This window comes from Orycteropus afer, unplaced genomic scaffold (assembly GCF_000298275.1).
Source record: "Orycteropus afer afer isolate SDZICR_OR568_19922 unplaced genomic scaffold, OryAfe1.0 scaffold00083, whole genome shotgun sequence".
Taxonomy (NCBI): Eukaryota; Metazoa; Chordata; class Mammalia; order Tubulidentata; family Orycteropodidae; genus Orycteropus; species Orycteropus afer.
In genome coordinates this window covers 2,449,046-2,468,861 of record NW_006921670.1, presented here as the reverse complement: position 1 = coordinate 2,468,861, position 19,816 = coordinate 2,449,046, and the positions used below count along the sequence as shown (strand labels likewise).

Genomic DNA, 19,816 nt, shown 5'->3' with positions numbered 1-19,816 from the left:
TGCTTCTTTGGGCGTCCCTGAGTTGTCTCTCCTTACCTGTATCCCTGGGGCTGACAGCTCTTCTGTCTGGGTTCAAGGCTTTTATCCCCTTTCTCCTGCTCTTCCGGCCTGCTACTCTGGGCGGGCCTGAGTTTCCCCTCCTCACCTAATCCCTTCGGCTGATTGTTCTTCTGTCTGGGTTCATTATCATGTCCGGGTACATAATATTATCCAATATTTTTTTTTGTTGTTGTTAGTTGCCGTCAAGTGATTCCAACTCACGTGTGCAGTCATACTGCTCCGCAGGGTTTTCAAGGCTGTGACCTTTCAGAAGCGCATCACCAGGCCTGTTCACCAAGGTGCCTCTGGATGGGTTTGAACCACCAATTTCAGCCACTACTTGAACACTTAATGATTTATGCCACCCAGGGACTCCTTGACCAATATTTTAGTTCTTCCTTTTTCTTTAAGAAAAAAGAGAGAAAAGAAACCTATTTTTACAGAGAATTTCCAATGTACAGAAAAATAGAAATCATAGTATAATGAATTCCTAGGTACTCCATTACCCAGACCCAACAATCATCAATCTATAGCCAAGATTGACCAGTTGACATCCATCTCATCCCTTCCACATTATTTTGAAGTCAATCCCAGATATTATTTCATCCATAAATATTTGATATATATCTCAAAAATATAGAGCTCTTTTAAAAAATATAACCTCAAACAAACGAATAATTCTTTAATGTCTTCAAATATTAAGTTATGCATAAATTTCCAATTGTTTCATAGATGTCATTCTTATTTTAGAGTTTGTTTGAATTAAAAACCAAATAAGGTCTATATGTTGCAATTAAGTTATATATCTTTAAATCATTTAACCTAGAACTTCCCCTTTCATCTTTCTCTCTTTGTCTCTCTTTCTTTTTTCCCTCCTTGCAATGTATTTGTTGAGAAAACTGGATTGTTTCGACCGTAGAGTTTCCCACAGTCTGGATTTTTCTGATTGCATGTCTGTGGTGTAATTTAACATGTTCCTCTCTCTTCATATTTTCTATAAATTGGCAGTTGGTTCTAGGAACATGATCAGAGTTAGGTTTTCCTTTCTTCTTAACCTGACCAATTAAGCATTATTATGTACTATCATCATTGTTTCTTCACTGGCAATGTTGGTTTGGCTTCTGAATCATTTTTACCATTTTATATGCTCACTTTCCCTTCTTATTTTGGATCATTTTCCTTTGTTGTTGTTGTTGTTGTTTAGTGAGGTTTAAAAAAGTTTCTTAGTAGTAAACTCTCAGTTTTTACTTACTTGAATTGTCTTTATTTCATTCTTATTCTTGAAAGACATTTTGCTAGGGAGACAATTCTAGTTAGTGAGTTAGTTATTGTAGATAGCTGTTTTTCTTCCAGAGCTAAGAAGATATTACTCTATTTTGGGTATTCATTGCTGCTGTTGAAAAGTCTCCTTTCATTTTAATTGTCATTCCAGTGTAGGTACCTGTCCTTTCTCTCTGGCTACTTTATTTTTATCTTGCTCTATGGCACTCTCACTGATGATGTGTACTTAGGCATGGATTTCTTTCTGTTTTAATCCCCTTGGGTTATGTGATGCTTATTATATCTATGGAGCTGTGTTTTTCAGCAGTTCTGGAAATTTTACAACCATTCTCTCTTTCTGTGTGGCCTGTCTTTCAATTTCTTGCTTCTTTCTTTGTGGGCTTCCTGATAGACCTCTGTTATATCAGGTCATTTTAGTTAAATATCTCTTCAGTTCTTTTTTTATATTTTTCATCTCCTTTTCTCTCTGTGCTGCATTCTGAGTAATTTCTTCACCAAAATATTCTAGTTCATTGTTTCTCTTTTAAGACATGTCTATTTAATTCATCAACTGAGTTTTTTACTTCGGTAATTATATATTTTCATTTCTAGGCATTCTGCTTGTCTTTTTTTTTTTTCTCCCCCCAAGAACCATTAGTTCATTCCTAATTAAACTATGTAATCTTTTTATTAAAAAAAACACAATTTTTGTGATTTCTTAAGCAATTCACACATAATTATATTATGTACTGCATCAGAAAATCCCAATATTGCACTCTTTGGAAACTATATCTGGTTTTTATTATTTGTTTTGACTCTCAGTCTTGGTGAGTTATCTTCTCGTGTATTTATTGATACTTGTAGCTTATTGCTTAAGTTTAATCTGTGGGAGTTCAATGAGCCTAAATTGGTGAGTGGGGAAACTTGCCTCCAGAGAGAATTTGCTTCTGCTGGTAGCCAGCCTAAGACTATTTCAGCTTCCCCTGGAGGAGCTCAGGTTAGTATGGGCTCTCCTTCCTGAAGTGATGTCTCAAACTCTAATTTATGTGACTATTTCTGGGGAAAACTTAGTCTAAATTTATTTTTATCCAAAGGAGAGTTTTGTGGAAAAATACCTTTTTTTATTTTTTACTACTGGTGTTCATACATATGGAATCCATTTGTGACACAAGAGGTACTTAATAAGTGAGATTTGACAGCTGGAAAAGAAAACCAGCAATATCTGAGACCATGTATTATTTTTATAAAAATATCTAAAAATTAACTATGCATGCTTTTTAATTATTTTTTCTATATTTCACAGAATTTCGTACTGGAAAAACCCAACTCTCTCATACCCTTTGTGGTAAGGACACATAACAGCAAAAATAATACTTATAACAGCAATAATTACAGCTGTCTTTTACCAAACATCTGCTTGTGTCTGGTACTTCATATAACTCATGTGATCTGAGCAAACTTTCAAGGAAACTAAAGTTCAGAAAGGTTAAGTAAACTGTCCACGGATACACAGATAACAAAGCTAATCTTTGAGTTTGTGATGTTGGAGATGATGTTGTGTATGCTGGACTCCGAACACCTGAATGGAAATAGGGAGAGGGGCGAGGTATGAGTATATGCTTGTGTTGGAGGGGAGAGGGATTCATCGTCTCAATTTTTCCCGTTCCTTCTTTTCTATATCTTTTTACAAGAATGCCATACAATCTATTGAGGCCTTGAATCCCTTACTTTCCATGGAGTAAAATTGGCACTAAGAACAACTTAAAAACAAATTTTTCTAAACCAAATAAACAAAAATATCTCCTTTTCCACAGAGAAGGTTGTCTGCATTTCTTTGAACCAAGTAGAGGAGTAGGGCAATATGGTTAAGGAGGAGATTCTGGAATCAAAATGCCTGGTTCCAGTGTTGGCTCTACCATGAATACCTGAGTGACCTTGGGCAAGTGGCTTCACCTCTATAATTTTTCCCATCAGCAAAACAGGATTAGTAATAATGCCAAGTCTTAGAGTTGTTTTGAAAAGTCAATGAAATTATGAATGTACCTGGTACAAAGTAACTCCTTAGTAAAGTCTTCATGTTTCTTTAAATATGACATACATTGATAGGTTACTTAAATGACTTATATAGCATAAACTATATTTGTGATTTTTTTACAGGCAGAAAGTAATATTTAAATTCTACTTCCATTCCTTGGAAGAACAACTTTTCATGAATATCTTTCATTGTGAGAGATATTGAAATCCTTTGTTGAATTACTATTATGCTGGCAGAACACTTAAATTTTCACCACTGAAATATATGAAAATAGAGCATGATGTTTTGAAACTAAAGGATCATGATTCTTTGCTAAATTTACTAAAGAGTAGCAACATGCACAAATCCCATGTTAATTTATATATTCATTTGTACAGAGTTTATTCACTTCTATTACTGTTAATTACTTTTTAAATTGCTCTCTAGTGACAGCCCAACTTCCAGGAGCAGGTGGCTACCAAGGAGGGAAGATTATCTTCATTGATACAGAAAATACTTTGTAACCTTTTTATTTAAACAAGTTGCAGTACAGTAGTGAATTAGTAATGTTACTACAAAGGAGAGTTTGTTTGAAATATATCATTCTTGTAACCTTCCCATAAACCAACAATAATGAGGAAAGACAAAGGGAAAACACTTGCTGGTCAAGTTCTCAAATCGCTTTTATTTAATAAGGTTTCATTTTTTGAACAGGGCTTTGCGTAAAATTGACAAAATGATATATAAAATTAAATTATTCTTATTTCTTAATGTTGCTGTTAAGTGCCCTCGAGTCGCTTCCGACTTATAGTGACCCTGTGTATAACAATGAAACACTGCCCTGGTCTTGCACCATCCTCACAATTGCTGCTAAATATACCTTATTGCAATATATGCTTTATATTTGAGGGCAAGAAGCCCCGGTAGTGCTCAGCTGCCAATCAAAAGGTTGGAGGTTTGAATCCGCCCAGTGGCTCCGAGAGAGAAAGGTCTGGTGATCTGTTTCCATAAAGAGTACAGACTAGAAAACCCTATGGAGCAGTTCTACCCTGTCACGTGGGATCACTGTGAGTCACAAATTGACTCGAAGGCATCCAACAACAACAACATATTTTAAAGTGTTTTACATTTACTTAATATTTATGCAGGAGGTACAGAGAGTTGCCATATGCTCCCTCCCCACAACACAGTGTTTCTCCTGACATCTTGCTTTCTTGTGGTGCATTTGTTATAACTGATGAACCAACATTGATACATTATTATTTTTTGAAGTCTGCAGTTCACATTATAGTTCACTCTTTGTATTATAAAGTCCTCCAGGTTTTGACAAATACTTAATGTCAAGTGTCTACCATTACAGTATCATGCAGATTAATTTCACTGCCCTAAAAATGCCTTGTGCTTCACTTATTCCTGATTTACCATACCCTATAAAACCTGGGTAACATTGATTGTTTTATTGTGTCTATAGCTTTGCCTTTTCCAGAATGTCCAATGGTTAGAATCATGCAGTATGTGGTTTTTTTCAAACTGGCTTCTTTTACTTAGCAGTATACATTTAAAGTTCCTCCATATTTTAGTTATCTTCAATTCTCTTAATTATCCAAAGATTTTGCCTAACAGTTAGACTTTTTTTCTTACTGAAATTCATTGTCCCCCCAAAAAAGGGAAGTATGAAAGAAACAGTAAAAGCACAGAAGAGAAATAGACAGAAACTGTTTAGATAACAGAATTGCAGTTTAAGTGAAGTATAAGGTATTCCGAGAATGCAAGGCTGGAAAGGTGGTTTGGGTCTTAGACACGAAAGGCTTTGAAACCAGAGGAGGGTGCAAATGGAATACTTTTGCAATATTCTGGACAAGTAATGAGAACCTGATCTAGGTGGGAAGCAGGAGGAAAAAGGACAAGAAATATTAGGGTGGAAAGCTGAGAGGACGTGATTGTATTTGGTAGACTAGGGAGAGATGTGAGAAACCACGGTCAGGTTTTTTTGTCTAGATCGATACTGGGAGAATAGTGATGCTAATGACAGGATCAGGAAGTTCCTGTTTCAGAGAAAAGGTGCTATTTCATTTTAATATGTTGAGTTTGAGGTATAGGAGGACATCCAGATGGCAGCTGAAAATGTTGGACTCAGGTTGAGAAAGGGTATGTCCATAGAAATGGATGAAATAGTCAAGGGAGGAAGAGAGCTTACTAGGAAAGAAGAGATGAGAACTGAGAACATACTTTGGGGTATCCTGTGTTTAAGAAGACAGAACAAAAAAAGGAACTCACAGAGGCAGAAGAAGCAGGACATCATGTCATGGAAGACAAGCAAAAGAAAACCTTCAAGAAGAAAAAAATGGTCAGCATAGAGAGCAATGTTGAAGGTCTGAAGGTACAATCTGAGAAACATCACTGAAGTTGGAAATTAAAAGTTCAAGAGAATGAGTTCTGGTAAGGTGGTGGAATAGGCAGACAAACTGCACAGACCCTCTTCAACAAAGAAACCAAACCAAACTCACTGCTGTTGAGTCAGATCTGACTCATAGCGACCCCTCCTTGGGTTTCCAAGGTGGTATCACTACAGAAGTAGATTGCCCAACCTTCCTTGCGAGGAGTGGCTGGTGTTAAGAAAGAAAAGAGAAACCAATTAACACAGATACAGAAGATAATCCTGGAGTTCTGTGCTTTGAAAGGAAGGATACAGAAGTGGACTAAACTCCAACTAGTAGAAGAACTTGCCTGAAAACACCAAAAAAGGAGACATACGGAGCTGTGGTCTGTCAGCGATCCTGACAGCACGGACAGCTTGGATATTGCCAAGTGGTGTTAGGACCTAAGAATTAACCTAAAAATTGGCCCTGCTAGCCAGGGCCACACAGAGTACTGCACTGGTGGCGGGTGAATAAAAGGGGAAGCAGAGAAGAGGAAGGCAGGCTGAGCTGTGCACTTTGGCTGTCCAGAGGGCGCAGCCATTTTGAATGTTTACAAGCAGTTCCACCATTTTGGATATTTAAAGTGACAGCATTCTCTCGGATAACAGGCTAAGAATAGGCTCCACTTGCTGGGGACGGCAAGGACATACTGGACACGAACCACTAGAAAGGTGCGATATTCCCATTGTTACTTTTATACCCCACACCCTCTTGGTGATCAAAGATGCAGCCATCCCTCACTTCCACCCACCTTCTGGGCTGGCAGAATTCCATCCCAGTGGATTTCTGTGTGCTCTAGTGGAGCTTGGGGGCTCTGCCCAACCCAGATTTTTTTTTCTTTTCTTTTTTTTAAGTTTGTTTTTGTTGGTTTCAGAATTATTATTATTATTTTTATTCTTTTTATGGTTATTTTTCCTTCCCTTCCCAGATTCTAGTGTTCAGCTTTTTCTCTCTTCCCTGTTCCTGGTTCCCATTTTTTTCTTTCTTGTGGTTCTCCCCATTCCTTGGTTTTCTGTTAGCATTTTTTCTCATTTTTTTCTTCATTATTCTCCTAGTCTACTTCTTTTCACTTATTCCCTCCTCCCCAGATATTGAAGAGTTGGGTTGTTTTTCTTTTTCTTTTTTTTCCCCTTTTCTATGAACTTTTTTTTTTTTTTTGCTTTTTAAAGTATTTCTTTAAATATTTTCTCTCATTTATTGCCTTTCTCTCTCTCTCTCTCTGGTTATTGTTCCTGCGTTTATGCAGTGTGTTTTTTGTCTGCTTGCTTTTACTTTTTTGACGGTCTTTCTGTTGTTGTTTTTGTCTAATTGAGTGGAAGACAGCAACCATGCTCATACAACGACCACAACCACTCCTCCTGCAACTCCACTTACTGAGTGAGAGCCACCACTTCCTTCTGCACAAACTGGCCAAAAAATAATACACAACCACCAATAAGATCCTGATTCACCCTTAATTTCTCTTCACAAACAGTTAACAGAGATCTGTGCAGCCACTCTCATTCTCTATCACATCCATCAGGAGAAAGGTGGTGAGTGCCTAAATTAATTAATAGATTAATTCATAATTAATGAATAGGGGAGCACCGTACCCTGCTTTCTCAGATACATCCAACAAAGAAAATGAAAATCTTGGGCAAATCACTCCAACATACAATTAACAATTAAATATAAATACAACAAAGTCACAATGTCTTAGAGGCAACAGACTATCACAGTCCACACAAAGAAGCAAGATAAAGCAGTAGAAACAAGGGAACAGGATACAGACCCAGATCATATCCCTGAGGAAGAAGCAGTATTGGAACTCCCTGATAAAGAATTCAAAAGAATTATACTTAGGTACCTTCAATGGATTGAGAGACAAATCAAGGAAAACACTGACAAAATTAAGGAAAACACAGACAAAACCCTAGAACAATTTCAGAAGAAAATACAATGACAAAATGCCAAACTAAATGAAAACTTAGAAATGGTACAAAATCTACAGATAGAAATCCAGAAGATGAATACTAAGTTTTCAGAAATAGATAATACTTTGAAAGGGCAAAGAAGTAGAATTGAATCAATGGAAGACAGAATTAATGAGCCTGAAGATAAATACCTGACTATGTCTTTGGAAAGGGGTCAATCAGAAAAAAAGATAAAAACAAAATGAACAAAGCCTAAGATTCATGTGGGATACCATCAAAAGGAATAACTTATGCGTAATCAGAATTCCAGAACAGGAAGAGAAAAATAAAACCACTGAGAAAATTGTTGAAGATTTGTTGGAAGAGAACTTTCCTGATATGATGAAAGATGAGAATATATCCATTCAGGAAGTCCAATGAATCCCAAACAGGATAGACCCCAAAATAAAATCACCAAGACATATCATCATCAAACTCACTAAAACCAAAGACAAAGAAAGAATCCTAAGAGCAGCACAGGAAAAACGAAAAGTTACCTACAAAGGGCAACCAATAAGACTAAATTCTGATTTCTCAGCAGAAACCCTGCAAGCGAGATAGCAATGAGATGCTATATATAAAACCCTGAAAGAAAAAAATTTCCAACCAAGAATTATATACCCAGCAAAATTGTCCCTCAAATCTGATGGTAAAATTAGGAGATTTCCAGATAAGCAGAAATTAAGGGAATTTGTTAAAACCAGACCGACCTTACAAGAGATACTAAATGGAGTCCTTTGAACAGAAAACCAATAATGGAGAACAACAACTGACCATCAATACACAAGATGACATAACCCAGAAACCAACATAGCTATGGAAGTATCCAAAGTAAAACAAGCTTACAAGATTGTAAACAGACTTTAACAGAATTGTATAGATGAATAGATAACTCCATAGTCATAGAGACTTTAATACACCACTTTCAATGAAAGATAGAACTGGAAAGAAACTCAACAAAGATGCAGAAGAACTAAACAAAACAATCCACCAACTTGACCTTATAGACATCTACAGAGCACTTCACCCAAGAACAGCACAATATACATTCTTCTCCAGTGCACATGGAACATTATCCATGATAGACCATATATTAGGCCATAAAGCAAGATTAAACAAATATAAAAACATTGAAATACTGCAAAGCATTTTCTCAGATCACAGTGCTATCAAATTAGAAACCAACAATAGGAAAATCAATGGAAAAAGAGCAAACAGATGGAAACTGAACAACACCCTCCTTAAGAATGACTGGGTAATAGAAGAAATAAAAAATGAAATTAAAAAATTCTTTGAATCAAACGAGAATGTAAACACAACATACCAAAATCTTTGGGACACAGCAAAAGCAGTGATCATAGATCAATTTATAGCAAATGCACACATCAAAAAAGAAGAAAGAGGAGACTTCTGGTGAGATGGAGGAATAGACAGATAAGCTACACAGACCCTCTTCAACAAAGAAAAAAGAAACCAATTGACAGAGATACAGAAGATAATTCTGGAGCCCTGAGCTTTGAAAGGAAGTATACAGAAGTGGATTAGGCACCAACTAGTGGACAAACCTGAACAAAAACAGTGAGCATAGAGACAGTTGGAGCAGTGGACTATCAGCTACTCTGACAGGGCCAACAGCCTGAATATTTCCAGGTGGTGTTGGGACCTGAGAATTGACCTAAAGATCAGCCCTGGTCATCAAGAGCTGCAGGGACAATTGTGTTGGTGCCCTATGACTAGGAAGGGAAACAGCAAGGAGAGAGACAACCTGAGCTGTTGACTTTCAGCTGTGTGTAGGGTGCAGCCATTTTGATTGTTTACAAATGGTGGCCATTTTGGATATTTAAAGTGACCGAGGGTACAGCCATTTTGAATGTTTACAAGCAGTAGCCATTTTGGATTTTAAAGTGACAGCATTCTCATTCTGATCCCAGGCACCTAAGAATAGGCTCTCTTTGACAATGATGGCAGGGACATATGGGAGGCTGACAATGGGAAAGGAGACAGGTGGTGAGTGTATAAGTGCTGCCAACGAGCAAATAGAGGAACACAGCACAGTACCCTGCTTACATAGATAACATACAAACAAAATGAAGAAAACAAAAATCATGGGCAAGTCACTTCAACATACAATCACCAATTAAATCACAAAAACATCACAATGCTTCAGAGACAACAGAGCATCACAGTCCACACAAAGAAGCAAGAGAAAGCAAGAGAAACAAGGGACCAGGATACAGACCCAAAACACATCCGTAAAGAAGACTCAGAGACGCAGCATTGGAACTCCCTGATAAGGAATTCAAAAGGATTATATTTAGGTATCTTCAATGGATTGAGAGACAGATCAAGGAAAACACTGTCAAAAGTGAGGAAAACACAGAGAAAACCCTACAACAATTCTGAAAGACAATACAGGATCAAAATGACAAAATAAATGAAAAATTAGAAATGATACAAAATCTACAGTCAGAAGTCCAGAACATTAATACTAAATTTTCAGAAATAGATAACACATTGAATGGGCAAAGGAGTGGAATTGAATCAATGGAAGACAGAATTAGTGAGATTGAAGGCAAATACCTCAATACTTCTTAGGAAAGGGATTGTGATGGTTATGTTTGTGTGTCAGCTTGCCTGGACCTGGTTGAATGGCTGGGCAGCTGGTGGTAGTTATTACCTAAATTAGAAAACCTTGTCCTTTCTCTATCCTCTATTATAGAATATATTATTTAAAATACCATGAAAGAAAAACGACAGAGCACTGTTCTCAGAAGACTTTAATTGGAAATGCCAGGCATACAAAGGCTCTGAAGGGGCATTCTAACTTGGGCCAGGAAGGCGGAACATTCTATAGGTATTTAGCAAGAGGGGCTCAGCTGAGATTCTGTTAGTTTGGGAAATAGTTGGTCAAGGATGGTTCTCAGAAGGGGGAGGAATTGTTCTTGCAGAATATATAGTAGATGTTTGGATTTTATCAAGAAAGGTAGAGAGGAAGAGTTAGGGACTAAGTCATACGCAAGAGGCAGTGGGAGGAACAGCTGTAGGGACAAGGATATTGGAGGGCCGTGTGAAACATTCTCATGCCTTCAGTGTCTCACACTTAAAGTACTATCTCTTGATATTTTTCTTTTTATGTGTTTATGTTTTGTCTCCATAGTAAAACAAGCCCTGATGGTGCAGTGGTTAAACATTTGGCCACTAACCGAAAGGTTGGTGGTTCAAACCCACAGCTGCTCTATGGGAGAAAGATGTGGCGCTCTGCTTCCATAAAGATTATAGCCTTGGAAACCCTATGGGGCAGTTCTACTCATCCTATAGGGTTGCTATGAGTGGATTTGAGAGCAGCAGTTTAGGTTTTAGGGTATGGATTGTCTTATGATTCCTTATACGCTCCATAACTCCTTAAGATGGTAATTGTTTACTATGGTAATTGACTCTATATGGTAATTGGCTAATTAATATTTGTAGACTGATTTGAACTTCCTTCAGTTTAAGCCCAACTTTTATACCCTTGGTCACATAGTATCCACATTTTATAGAAACTAACATGGTAAAAACTTAGTTATTGCCTCTTCTACTTGAAAACATCCACTGGGTATACTCAGCAGCAATGGAAGATTTTAGTGGCTGTCACTGAAGCTTGGAGGTCTGAAGACAGGCAAAGCCACACCGTAAGAAGAGCGTAGACAGTGCATTAGGATACAGACGAGTGGGAAGTCCTAAAGACAATTCAATTAAACATTTATTGAAGTAGTTACAAGTGTCACAAATAAGATTATAAATGGTCCTTGCTTTACAGTTACTTGTAGTATTGTCAGTGTTATGTATACAATGTTAACAAAATGACATGCAACCACAGATGTGCATTTTATTTTGTTTTATTTTGAGAAATTTATTAGAATAAGAACAAGCATCAGTTTTACATAGAAATGGTCATTTGCACCGTGGTGCTGGAGCAGAAGAACAGATTTAAATATATTAAGAAGTCAGAGAATACATTGGTGAAGGCACTAAATCAGCCTCCAGTTTTCGTTTGAAAAGGCTATATCGAGAGGCTCTGGGTAAATGAATACAGGTGCTGTAGCGCTGAAGGGAGTGTTTGCTGTGGCCCGTGTGGGTGCTTTATTCCCAAGAGAACTCTCATTAGCTAACAAAATATGAGGGAAAACAATCACAGCTTTGCCTTTTTAGTTTAAGGCTCTTGCATAAAGACCTATGTGTAAGAGGTGCTGTATCTTCATCCGGTCTTTGGCAACGAGTTATGTGAAAAAAAAAGTAAAAAGGATTGCCTCCCAGGGATAAAACCATCAGAGGCTGGATGTCTCAGAACAACTTGAGTCTTTGGAAAAGTATTTTTTCCGACTGCAATCAAATCAGCTGTGTTTAGAAAACTCTAGACCGTTCAGTATCTAAGAAGGCTGCTTTGTAAGTGCCCTCTGGTCCAGGGGCTTTGTCCCGCAGCTGCAGGGACTCAGGCCAGCTCCTGTGCTGTGTGCTGTTGAGAAAGCACCAGGCTGGGCGTCAGGGGTCTGCACTTATCCAACACCACCGTTAAAGCCAGTTGCTGTCGAGTCTCAGACTTGGCACCACCATTACTTCTTAATCGTGCCAGGTCTGTGTTTTTGTTGCAGCGTTCAGCAGCTCCCAGAGTATGTTGTTGTTGTTGTTATGTGCTGTCGATTTGGCCCTGACTCATAGCGACCCCTCCTTGGGTTGCCGAGGCAGTATCACTATGGAAGTAGATTGCCCAACCTTCCTTCCAAGGAGTGGCTGGTGGGTTTGAACCGCCAGCCTTCTGGTTAGCAGTCAAGTGTGTTAGGCCCTATGCTACCAGAGCTCCTTCCCAGAGTATGTGCATGTGCAAATGCATGTTCACTTGTAAAATGAAAGGGTTGGACTTGCTGTTTTCCACGGTCCTTTCCAGCCCCTCACCCTGTGAGTCTTGGATGGTGTGAGTCATTTTTTGGTTACAGCTGACCCTGCTGCAGGCAGATTGGCCCAGCCTCTCCTTAGGACACAGTGACCACAGCAAAGGGGAAACATTAACTTTCCTCAACACCGCCAGATTGTTTGAGCCCTAGGTGTAAATCCTGTCATCAAAACACCCCACTCTAAAGTTGCCATTTAATTGAAGCTAATTACTTACAAAGGGCCATTATGACTTTTCTTCTTACTGGACAATATAGCTTTTGTGACTGCATTTTATTTTCTTACCTCACTTTAAAGCATACTGTAGACATACTGTCAAGATCACCAAAGACCTAAAGAAAAATGTCCGTTACTCTTTTACGTGTTATAGGAACTCTGGTAGCCTAGTGCCTAAGGCACTTGACTGCTAACCAGAAAGCTGCCGCAGTTCAAACCCACCAGCCACTCCTTGGAAGGAAGGTTGGGCAATCTACTTCCTTAGTGATACCCCAAGGAGGGGTCCAACTTGATGGCACATAACAACAACAATAGCACGTAACCATTAGCATCTCCCAGGATACTCTTGCAAGTAAGTACACTGAATTTGCCTTCCTGTGAGTTTATAGGACCCTGGTGGTAGAGTGATTAAAGCATTCAGCTGCTAATGGAAAGGTCAGCAGTTCAAACCCACCAGCTGCTCTGTGGGAAAAAGATGAGGCAGTCTGCTTCTGTAAAGACTTACAGCCTTGGAAACTCTATGGGGCAGTTCCACTCTGTCCTGTAGGGTTGCTATGAGTCAGAATCAACTCGATGGCAGTACATTTATGAGTTTACTAGTTTCAGAAAGCTAATGCATCTCTTTAGAAGAAGGTGAATTTTAAACCCTAAATATCCTGTTTGGGGTACATTGGACTTCCTGAATGGATATATTCTCATCTTTCATCATATCAGGAAAGTTCTCCTCCAACAAATCTTGGACAATTTTCTCAGTGGTTTTATTTTTCTCTTCCTGTTCTTGAATTCCAATGACACGTAGGTTATTCCTTTTGATTGTATCCCACATGAACCTTAGGCTTTCTTCATTTTGTTTTGATCTTTTTTCTGATTGATCCCTTTCCAAAGAAGTATTCAGGTATTTGTCTTCAATCTCATTAATTCTGTCTTCCATTGCATCAATGCTACTCCTTTGCCCTTGCAATGTGTTACCTATTTCTGACAATTTAGTATTAATCTTCTGGATTTCTATCTGTAGATTTAGAATCATTTCTAATTTTTCATTTATTTTGTCATTTTGTTCTTGTATTTTCTTCCAAAATTCTTCTAGGGTTTTGTCTGTGTTTTCCTTGGTCTGTCTCTCAATCCTTTGAAGATACCAAAATATAATTCTTTTGAATTCCTTATCAGAGAGTTCCAATGCTGCTTCTTCCTCCGGGATGTGTTCTGGGTCTGTATCCTGCTCCCTTGTTTCTACCACTTTATCTTGCTTCTTTGTGTGGATTGTGATGGTCTGTTGTATCCGAGATATTGTGGCATTGTTGTATTTAGATCTCTGTTAACTGTTTGTGAAGAGCAGCCAAGGGTGATTCAGGCTCTTCTTGGTGGTTTTTTATCATTGGCCCTTGGTGAAGAAGGAAGTGGTGGATCACACTCAGTAAGTGAAGTTGCAGGAGGTGTGGGTTTAGTTCTATTGTATGGGGACTGTTGCTGTCTCCCACTCAGTTAGACAAAAAGAACAATTGAAAAACCATCAAAAAAGTAAAAGCAAATGGACAAGAAATACACCATGTAATCACACAGGAATAGTAACCAAAAAAGGAAAAAGAAGAAGAAGAAAGAAAGAAAGAAAAAAACCCTGCAATATCTGGGGATAGGGCAATAAGAGAAAAAAAGTAAAGAAGGAAAAAAATGAAGAAAAAAATTGGAAAAATGCAATAAGAAAAACAAGGAACAGGGTTAACCACGAGAAAGAAAAAAAAAAAAAATGCAACCAGGAACAGGGAAAAGAAAAAAAGCTGACCTGGAAGGGGAAGAATAAAGAATAATAGTAAAAAGGACAAAAGTAGTAATAGTAGTAGTAGTTTTAAAACAGACAAAAACAAGCAAACTAAAAAACAGAAAAAAGAGAGAAAAAAAAATCAGGGCAGGGCAGGGCACCCAGGCTCTGTCAGAGCACACAGGATGGAGTTCCTGTGGGCCCAGAAGGTGGGTGGGAATGGGGGATGGCTGCACCTCCATTCACCAAGAGGGTGTGGGGTATATGAGTAACAAGGGGAATGTCACACCTTTCTAGTCGTCCAGGTCCGGAATGTCCTTGGGGTTACTGGCAAGTGGAGCCTGTTCTTAAGCCCCTGGAATCTGGGAGAACGCCGTCACTTTAAATATCCAAAATGGTCAAGCCACTTGTAAACATTCAAAATGGCTGCACCCTCCGGACAGGCAAAAGTCCACAACTCAGCCCACTGGTTTCACTGCCTCCCCTTTTATTCCCCAGCCACCAGAGCAGTCCTCCGTGCAGTCCCTGGCTAGCAGGGCTGATTTTTAGGTTAATTCTTAGGTCCTACCACCATTTGGCAATATCCAAGCTGTCTGTGCCATCAGGATCACTGCCAGACCACAGCTCCATATGTCTCCTTTTTTGGTATTTTCATGCAAATTCTTCTGCTAGTTGGAGTTTAGTCCACTTCTATATCCTTACTTTCAAGGCCCAGTATCCAGGATTATCTTCTCTGTCTGTGTTAATTAATTCCCCTTTTCTTTGTTGAAGAGGGTCTGTGCAGTCTTTCTGCCTATTCTGCCATCTTACCAGAACTCCTTAAATCCTAAATAAACCAAAAGCCCTGCATTGCCCTTCTGGACCTTTGAAGTTACTTTATTGACCCTTTAGTCCATGTAGTCAAATTTGTCATTTTTTGGCAACACAAGATTAATGGCATATTAAACTATTTTTTATTGAACAGGAGAGCAATATGAAAAGTGAATTGATACACCTTGAAATGACTTGAATTATAATTCAGTGATACTATCTATTTTGCTAGAAAATAGGGGCTCTGGTGGTGCAGTGGTTAAAGCATTGGGCTGCTAACCAAAAAGTCAATGATTTGACCTACCAGCCACTCTGCAGGAGAAAGATGAGGCAGTCTGCTTTTGCAAAGATGTACAGCCTTGGAAACCTTATGAGGCAGTTTTTCTCTAAAGGGTTCCTATGAATTGGAATGGACTCTATGGTTGTTGTTGTTGTTGTTATTTGCCGTCGAGTCGGCTCCGACTCATAGCGACCCCTCCTTGGGTTTCCGAGGCAGTATCACTACGGAAGTAGGATTGCCCAACCTTCCTTCCGAGGAGTGGTGGATGGGTTTGAACCGCCAGCCTTCTGGTTAGCAGTCAAGTGCCTTAGGCACTATGCTACCAGAGCTCCCCGGACTCTATGGTAGTGGTGGGTTTATCTTCCTAGAATAGATCTATTTTCTTGAGGACAAGAGACTCACTAATCTTAAATTTCTAGTTGTTCTATAACTGATTTGCTGCATAATCCCAAATTGTTTGCTTAATCTCTCTTTGTCAGTGTCCCCATTTGTAAACTGTACTATAGGCCATAACAACTAGTTTCCAAAGCTCTTGTAAAGATTTGATGAGACAGTTTTTAAATCCATTACTGCCCCATCATTTCTACAGCTATTTCCACTACTTATATTTCTAAATGGAGGCACTTTCAACAAAGAAAATCTGGCCTAGATAGATTTGAGATGATTACAGAGGACAGCCTCTAGAATACCTGTGCAGACACATTGTTCTTCCTTAAGGTCGTTGTTGTTTTGATGTTTTTTAAATTGCTTTATTGGATCCTTAACCTCGGCGTGCTCCAGCCGTCCGGATCGCCTTCGAGACATTGCTGATCGCTTCAACGTAGACCATGATGCTGTGCTGGACAACGTACTTTATGCACGTGCATACACTAGTAAGAGCCCTGGGCAATCAGATGCATGGGTTACTTGAAGGTTGGCAGCACTGATTTACTATTTGAGTGAGGCTTACAACATTTTGGCACTATTCTCTTTTTAGTCACTTTCCTCCAAATTAATTTAGTCAGTCCCCAAATTTTATCATCTAGTAAGTCCTCGGAAGGAAGGTTGGGCAACCTACTTCCATGGTGATATTGCTTCAGAAACCCAAGGAGAGGTAGCTATGAGTCAGATCTGGCTTGATGGCAGTGAGTAGAATGAGTAGTAAGTCCTTAAGTATTTAAATGCCCTCAAATTATTTCTTAGTCTTTGAAATGGAGAGTGATATTCATTTTGGATAATGTGGCATTGTGCATGCATGCTAAGGCAGAGTATGAAATCATATCTAATGAAGTCATAGATTGTTAAGAGAACCTCCTCCCCCCCAAAGACCAGAGTTTCACAGATTTTGCCTGGCTTAACAGATCTTAACCTGCTGCTGCTTCTAGCTTTCATGTCTCACTGCTTTTCCCACCAGGTGAACATCAGATGGAGCTACTCGATTATGTAGCAGCAAAATTCCATGAGGAAGCTGGCATCTTCAAGCTGTTGGTACAAGCTTTTAAGTCTTGCTCTCTCACAACGCATAATAATATTTAGCATATTATTTTTCTTCTGTTGATAGCTATTCAAATTAACCTCTCCCTTCCATTTCTAAATGCATATTTATTTTCACATGACTCCTGTGCAGATCATTGATTCAATAATGGCACTTTTCCGAGTGGATTTCAGTGGTCGTGGGGAGTTAGCTGAACGGCAGCAAAAACTGGCCCAGATGTTGTCACGACTCCAAAAAATCTCAGAAGGTAATCCTTTTAAATAAAATAATGCTACCAGTATAGCATCCATGGCTATGTTGTCAAGTAGGCTTTGCCGAGAAGCTTGGAAGATGGCAGGAGATAATACACTTTTGAAAAATAGTATAACCTTCATGGAAATACAACTCTTTTTATTGACCAAAAATATCGGTACTAATACTATAAGGTATCTAAATAATAACTTTAAATTAATTAAAGAGTTCTGGTGATGCAGTGATTAAAGCATTTGGCTGCTAGCCAAAAGATTGGTGGTTTGAACCCAGCAGCTGCTCCTCAGAAGAAAGATGAAGCAGTCTACTTCTGTAAAAATTTTCAGCCTTGGAAAGTCTATGGGGTCTCTATGAGTTGGAATCGACTTGATGGTAGTGAGTTTGCTTTTTTAAATTATTATTATTAAATAATTTAATTTCTATTATCAATGAAAAAATAGTATTATGAGCCTATTTATGAAATAAAATCATGAGGTAATATTCCTAAATTATGAAACTAAACAGTGAACTTTAATTTATATTGTCCTCCTCTTCTTCCTTAATTTTATTTTTCAATGCAGAATATAATGTAGCTGTGTTTGTGACCAATCAAATGACTGCAGATCCAGGAGCAACTATGACGTAAGTCCCAATATTATGCTTTTGTACTTCATAGAGGTTAATACCAAGAGGATTAGAGGGTAGGACAGAAAATAATTTCAAAATAATCAGTCTCAATGTGGGCACACAAGTCACATTCTTGCATAGTGCATATTACTTCATAATTGCAAATATCACTTATTTGTTGTCCAGAATCTATTTTTCTCAAGTTTGTTACAGAATGAAGCAATAGTTTACCCATCTTCAGAGATACTTTGGGCTCTTCTTTGGTCTAGGACTAAAGGAGCAGTGGAGGACATAAGAAAAAGACCCTAGGGAACTAGAAAATCATCTTCCAGATAAACGAATGGCTTCTGTTGTACTGATAAGCTGTTCACCTAAAACCAGAAAAGCAGTCTGCTCTACATGGTGGACATGAGATGTGTATGTAAGACGCTCTATGAGAGAAGTCGCCTGTCTGAAGAAGCAGATCATTTCCGTGTACATGAGGTACATTCAGAATCTGTTGATGGATTAGTGCACGTAATACAGCTGTTGATGGCTCTGCCTGAGAGATACCTGGCAGTGGACAGAGGGCAGGGAGGGCTGAAGTAGGATGGAAAGAACAGAAAACTCAAAGAAAGGTTATTTGCCATTTTAAAAAATGTGAGCATTATTTATCTGAATAAACAATCACAATAACCTTGAATCCATGATAGCACTTCTTTTAAGACTTTTTTTAACAACATATTACTTAGAAAAATATTTAATGAGAGAAAAGTTGCCAGACTAGTGCAATTAATACACATCTACCATTCACTGAGGTTCATCAGTTGGAGGATTTTGCCACATTCTCTCTCTCTCTACACACACACACCCATAGACACACACACACACACACACATACATAATGTCCAGGAGAAGGACATCATGCTTGGTAAAGTAGAGGATCAACAAAAAAGAGGAAGACATTCAATTAGATGGATTGACACAGTGGCTCAATAATGGGCTCAGAAATAGTGTTGTGATTGTGAGGATGGCACAGGACTGGGTGGTGTTTCGTTCTGTTGTATACAGGGTCACTATGAGTTGGAGCCAACCCCACAGAACTTAACAACAATGTATATGAGTGTATTGTATGCACATACATATACACATATCATGTGTGTATGATGTGTGTATATGATACACTCATATACACATATCATGGGGAGCTCTGCTAGCGTAGTGCCTAAGGCATTTGACTGCTAAACAGAAGGCTGGCAGTCTACCAGCCACTCCTTGGAAGGAAGGTTGTGCAATCTACTTCCATAATGATATTGCTTGGAAACCCAAGGAGGGGTCACTTTACTATGAATAGGATCTAACTCAACGGCAGTGAGTTTGGTTTGTTTTTTTATAAATATCTCATATACATACATGTGTGTGAACCAGTTGAGAGTTGGGTTTTTTTTTTTTTTTTTCTGAAACCATTGAGATTTGCAGACATCATGACACTTCACCTCTTAGTACATCAGCGTATCTTTTTTTTTTTTCACTTGTGATTTGGGTGAAAGTTTGCAAATTCATTTTCCATGCAGAAGTTCATATACATTTTTGTTTCATGACATTGACTGCAATTCCCCACAATGTAACATACATCAGCATATCTCTTCTAAGAACAAGAATATTCTCCAAATAACCACAATACAATTATCATATTCAGGAAATTTAACATTGCCATAATATTGTTACCTAATATGCAATCATATTCCAGTGTCTTCAATTGTCCCAATAATGTCTTTTATTGTTCTTGAGATATTTTTCATTTGTTTTAGCTTCCAGATCAATGGAGAATC

At 38.4% G+C, this 19,816-nt stretch overlaps 1 protein-coding gene across 1 annotated transcript in view; it reads left to right on the top strand.

Annotated features, from left to right (window-relative positions):
- DMC1 (DNA meiotic recombinase 1) overlaps nucleotides 1–19,816 on the top strand; it is a 77,504-nt gene that overhangs the window by 27,950 nt on the left and 29,738 nt on the right. The window contains exons 6-11 of the mRNA XM_007941668.2: nucleotides 2,603–2,644; nucleotides 3,761–3,833; nucleotides 16,457–16,548; nucleotides 17,070–17,143; nucleotides 17,283–17,397; nucleotides 17,960–18,020. Coding sequence (XP_007939859.1) covers nucleotides 2,603–2,644; nucleotides 3,761–3,833; nucleotides 16,457–16,548; nucleotides 17,070–17,143; nucleotides 17,283–17,397; nucleotides 17,960–18,020 — 457 coding nt within the window. The remainder of the gene's footprint in view (nucleotides 1–2,602; nucleotides 2,645–3,760; nucleotides 3,834–16,456; nucleotides 16,549–17,069; nucleotides 17,144–17,282; nucleotides 17,398–17,959; nucleotides 18,021–19,816) is intronic.